Source organism: Euleptes europaea, chromosome 19 (assembly GCF_029931775.1).
Source record: "Euleptes europaea isolate rEulEur1 chromosome 19, rEulEur1.hap1, whole genome shotgun sequence".
Classification (NCBI taxonomy): Eukaryota; Metazoa; Chordata; class Lepidosauria; order Squamata; family Sphaerodactylidae; genus Euleptes; species Euleptes europaea.
In genome coordinates this window covers 15758938-15764729 of record NC_079330.1, presented here as the reverse complement: position 1 = coordinate 15764729, position 5792 = coordinate 15758938, and the positions used below count along the sequence as shown (strand labels likewise).

At 45.4% G+C, this 5792-nt stretch overlaps 1 protein-coding gene across 1 annotated transcript; it reads left to right on the top strand.

Annotated features, from left to right (window-relative positions):
- Positions 1–54: 54 nt before the first annotated feature.
- Positions 55–3752, top strand: TXNDC17 (thioredoxin domain containing 17). The gene is made up of 4 exons (XM_056865373.1): positions 55–205; positions 1344–1425; positions 3031–3106; positions 3684–3752. The coding sequence occupies exons 1-4, from the start codon at positions 55–57 to the stop codon at positions 3750–3752; spliced, it is 378 nt and encodes a 125-aa protein (XP_056721351.1).
- Positions 3753–5792: the final 2040 nt, after the last annotated feature.

The window sequence follows — 5792 nt, the reverse complement described above, 5'->3', positions numbered from 1 at the left end:
GGCTAGCCTTCGCCTGCCCTGGCGCCGCTTCCGCCTCCCCAGTCGGGCTTCGTCATGAGTTGGGTCGAGGTGTCGGTGCGGGGCTATGAGGAATTCGAGCAGACGTGCCGCGAGCAGCAGCGGCGGGGCCGGCGCGTCTTCGCCTACTTCAGCGGCGACAAGGACCCCGCTAGTGGCACCAGCTGGTGCCCGGATTGCATAAAGGGTGGGTGGAATTTGCACGTGTGCATGTGTTTTCGCGTTGCTTGGGTGACTCGGGTCTTCTTGTCGCTGGCTGGTCGGGCAGATCCAATACGGCGGCATCCTCTGAGGCCTCTCCTATGAGGAAAGGTTGAAGGAGCTGAAGAGGAGAAGGCTGAGGGGGGAGATGATAACCATCTTCAAGTACCTGAAGGGCTGTCATATGGAGGAGGGTGCCCAGTTGTTTTCTGTTGCTCCAGAAGGTCGGACCAGAACCAACGGGTTGAAATTAAATCAAAAGAGTTCCCATCTAGGCATTAGGAAGAATTTTCTAACAGAGCGGTTGCTCAGTGGAATAGGCTTCCTCAGGAGGTGGTGAGCTCTCCTTCCCTGGAGGCTTTTAGATGGTCATCTGTCAGCAATGCTGATTCTATGACCTTAGGCAGATCATAAGAGGGAGGGCACCCTGGCCATTTTCTGGGCATGGAGTGGGGGTCACTGGGTGTGTGTGGGGGGAGGTAGTAGTGAATTTCCTGCATTGTGCAGGGGGTTGGACTAGATGACCCTGGTGGTCCCTTCCAACTCTGATTCTCCTTCCTCGCATGCCGACTCTGTCTGTCCAACAAGCCATTGCCTTTTAACTGGTTCCCATTGGGAACAATGAGGGGATAACTTTGTTGTCCCTTATTTGCATAAAACATCTCCAAGCTACCTTTAAGTCAATTAAAACAAATGACCAGATTGAGTAATGGCTGCTTGCACGGGTCAGTGGGCCCTCACAGATCAAGCACAGATATTCCATATTGCTTTGTATTACACTAGGCATAATGCTCTTTAATCGTGAGTAAAGGTGGGAGTCACTGGAAAAGACAATCATGCTAGGAAATGTTGAGGGCAGCATGAAAAGAGGAAGACCCAACAAGAGATGGATTGTCCTAATAAAGGAAGCCACAGCCCTCAATTTGCAAGACCTGAGCAAGGCTGTCAAAGATAGGACATTTTGGAGGACTTTGATTCATAGGGTCGCCATGAGTCGGAAACGACTTGACAGCACTTTACACACACACAAAGGTGGGATAGGAGTCGAAGGGGTTTGGAGTCTACATGAATACTAAATGCTTACTGTGTGAACTCACAATAAGATTCTTCTTTCTTTTTTTTAGCGGAGCCAGTAGTGCGAGCTGAGCTCCCTAATATGCCAGAAGCATCTGTATTCATTTACTGCCAGGTTGGAGACAGAACTTAGTAAGTAATACAGTGCGTGAGAGTCAGCACACACTGTTTCTGTTTTAATAAACCTGAGGACATTGTGTTGGCTTAAGTTGTGCTTGATTTATGGAAATGCGGCTAAGGTCTGTTCCTTTCCTTCCAGAAAAAAAAAGCTATGGGAAGCAAAACAATTATTATATGGCCTCACTATACATTAACCCCTATTCAGCGTTTGTGAACAGTGCAGGAAACACACCCTTGCAAATAATTCCTCTAGAGAAGCTGGCCTCTGATTGCAGCCCAGAGACCAAAAATTTGCGCAAGTGCAGCTTCTTTCTGCAGCCAACAAATGACTGTGCTGTAAAACCATCTTACTGCTGCTCAGACAGCAAGTGTTTCTCAAGACTTTGGTCTCAGTTGTGATCTCCCTCTGCTGGATGGCAGTTCTTATCAGCTGGACTTTTATCTTCCTTTTGTCTTCCTCCTTGAAGGTCCACCCCTTTGAAGTATTAGCTTGAAGTCTTGCTGATCTTAGCATGAATCCCCACAACATAAACAAAAAGCATACAGGCTCCTATTTAGACAGCTTTGGGCTACTTTACAGGCGCCAGACTTCAGTACACTTCAGTATCTTAGGTGTACACCTGAAGTGTGACTACAAGAGACTAGAAACATCTCTGTCTGAGATTCCACAAGTTAATTATGTTGGGCGCCGTGATTGGCTGCAGCTTCTTCTTGGGTGTCTACTCAGTGTACTTCCTTTTGCATATGTGAAATTCCCCTCCCTGGATTGGAATGCTCATCCGTGCACTTTTGCTATCTCCTACAATCTATCCTACCCTTTCTCTGGAGAACTCAGGGTAGCACATTGCAGTCTCCCTTCCCCCACTGTAGCCTCACAACAACCCTGTGAGGGAGGCTAGGCCGAGTGTATGGGACTTGCCCAACGGCACCCAGTGGAGTTTCATGGCAAAGTAGGGATTTGAACCTGGGTCTTCCAGATTCTAGTCTAACATTTCTAACCACTATCTATACCATATGAAATGAATGGCAAGAAAAAAAATGCTCCCATCTTAAAACTAAAAATATGATCGCCCTGTTGCATGAGATCAGATGTGGACTGTTTAAGCCAAACACTTTGTTCTCCCAGTGGCCAAATACTCTTGGGGGAGCTACCAAGTAGGGCACAATGGTGAATGCCACCCTGTGCTGGGTGCATGGGGCAGTGTACCCTCCATATAACAGCAATAGGTTTTCATTTCCTAGCTATCCCACTTAACTGTTGACATGCCCACCGTACATTTATTAACCTTTCTATTATCCTTGGAGCGGTGGACTCTGATCTGGAGAACTGGGTTTGATTCCCCGCTCCTCCACATGAGCGGCAGAGGCTAATCTGGTGAACTAGATTTGTTTCTCTACTCCTCCACACAAAGCCAGCTGGGTGACCGTGGGCAAGTTACAGCTCTGTTAGAACTCTCTCAGCCTCACCTACCTCACAGGGTGTGTGTGTGTGGGGGGGGGGAAGGTAATTCTAAGCCGGTTTGAGTCTCCCTTAAGTGGTAGAGGAAGTCGGCATATAAAAACCAACTCTTCTTCTTCTAAACCCACCGAGACTGATCCGATTAAATTTCTTCACAGCTGGAAAGATCCCAACAATGAGTTCAGAAAGAAGCTTAAGCTCACTGGAGTGCCTACATTACTTAAATATGGAACTGTAAGTATTTGTCAATGTACGGTGGAATGCTGGCTTGAGATAGCCATTATCTGGCCATGGTGCCTTCTCTTTTGATGTGTTGCCTTTTCTGCAAAACTCTGCTGTGAATCTGCAGCTTTCTGCTGACATTTTACTTGAAAGCCTGTTGGACCAAGTTAGATTACAGTCCTTCGCTTCAGCCTCACTGAAGCATTGCTGCTTATTTCTGAGTAAAATGTATAGGTTCATGCTGCAAACTGTCTTGCTTTCTCGTACTTGTCACTGGTGGACATTTACTGATTTATTGTGGTACTCTTGGAAAATTTCTATTAAACAAAAGGAAACCAGTGGTGTACCTTAGATTTTGGCCTTTGCTCTTCTGTACCCGGTGAACTTGAACCAATGGGGAAATGGTTTGTAGCTTGTAACCTCTGGATGCTGAGCTACTTTCTCCTAGGAATCATGCAGAGCAAACTTGTCAAGCATGGAATTCAAGCTGCATTATTAAAATACCTAGCAATCGCAGAGTGACAAAACAATGAGAAGTGTGTTATGTAGGGGATATTAACTGCTGTATCAATCTTCATTCTTGTTTCAGCCTCAAAAGTTGGTGGAAGAAGAATGCTTTAAATCAGAGCTTGTGCGTATGCTATTCACAGAAGACTGAGTTCGTTTCGTGTTCATCACCATGCTGCTACCATCTGTTAAGCTGCTCAGAGCACCTCATACTAGGGGACCATGCTCACATCTTTGCATTTCTGCGGTGTCTGGCACGCACACCTGTATTAAGTAAAGCAGTGCTCAAATGCGGGGGAACAAGTGTCGTGTGGGGCCTTTTGTGATGTGGAAATTGGTTGATTTAAATAAATGCTTAGCAACAGATTGGATTCATTAAAACATCTGAATATTATATACGTATTACGCTCCAGAGAAAACAGCTTTCTCCAGTTAGTGTGTAAAGGTTGATATGACCCATCTTATTCTAGTGAAGTATCTAGTAGCGCCAGCATGGTGTAGTGGTTAAGAGCAGCAGGCTCTAATTTGGAGAACCAGGTTCGATTCCCTACTCCTCCACATGAAGCCTGCTGGGTGACCTTGGGCCAGTCACAGTTCTCTCAGAACTCCAAGCAAACTACCTCTGAATGTCTTTTGCCTTGAAAACCCTATGGGGTCGCCATATGTCAGCTGTGACTTGATGGCACAAGCACACAAGTATCTAGCGCAAAGGTAACTCCAAACTCTTCCAAGTAGGAACAATTTTTATTTTTTGCCGTCAAGTCACAGACAACTTATGGCAACCCTGTAGGGTTTTCAGGGAAAGAGTTGTTCAGAGGTGGTTTGCCACTGTCTACCTCTGTATAGCGACTGGTATTCCTTGGTGGTCTCCCATCCAAATACTGACCAGGGCCAACCCTGTTTAGCTTCTGAGATTGGGCTAGTCTGGGCTATCCAGATCAGGGAACAGAATATTACCTGTATCAGTTTGGGGTGGAATGTGGCACCTTGCTGCTATCTCCTAAGCCTGTGGGTCACCTCCCATTTTCACTCATTAGAAACCATGGTGCCTTGAATACCTTTGGGCTCTTAGCATGCTATCTCTAGTTCCCCAGGCTATGGCTCTGTAGGATTCTTTCAATATGACAATTTCTGTCTTACCCCTAGAACTGCCCTTTGGTAAATATGCTTTAAGGAGAGGAGGGGCTGAATGTGTTCCATATTCTACAGGACTGTACCTTTTCACCAGCCCTTGCATAAGCATGTTAAATAATGAAACTGCAGGATGTTGAAGTGTTCAAGGACAGGGCAAAAGGCAGTATTGGGGGAAAAATGGATACTAATACTCTGCTATTTGATACTTCAAACCCACCTTCAAATATTGAATCAGGTCAAAATCACTTTGCAGTACGCACAAAAGCAAAGGAAATTTAAATCATGTAGAGAGTGTTTTGGTCGCCACTCTAATACGGAAGCTCTGAATAGAAGTGAGAAAGTGCTTCTTCCTAGAACTGTATCAAACTGAATGCGCTATATACAACATCATCCATGTATATGGTACTTGATAGACCTTTATAACATCCAAGCTGCTGTTCTTGAGCTTACAACGGAAGAGATGTAAATGCAGGCAGGAAACAGGTACACATAACATTCTGGTGACCATTAAACAGCAAGGCTGAGGCCAAAGGATTTTAAAAAAACAGGTGGCTTAAGAAGGTGGCTTCATTAGATCAAACAAGGTGTACCTGTCACTTTGATCCTTGATACTTTTTTTTTTTAAAGACAGAAACTTGAGGAAGGATTTAATTTATTTAAATCATCCGCCACATCATGACAAAACCAACCATGGGTAAGTTGCTTACCTCTTGCTGTTTGGGTGTTCACTCAACATCAGCACATTTGCTTCCCTTTCAAATTTTATATTGCCTCAAGCAGGGGCCCCTGCCCTAAAAGAAACTGCTTTTGGCAGAAGGTTATTCAAGCTGCCAGAACTGTAGGAGGAAACAGCATTTCTGACTAAGCAAGTTCACACACTGAAGTTTTGCAGGGAGGAGGAATGGGAAAGAGACTGCACATGGTTTCTTCTTGCCTATCACATGGTCACTTTTCCACCTGTGAATCTGACAGACCAGTAAGCAGGCATTTCCGAGGCCAGGACAATCAATCAGGCTGGATCTCAAAACTGTTTTGGGTACAATACCAGTGCGTGTTT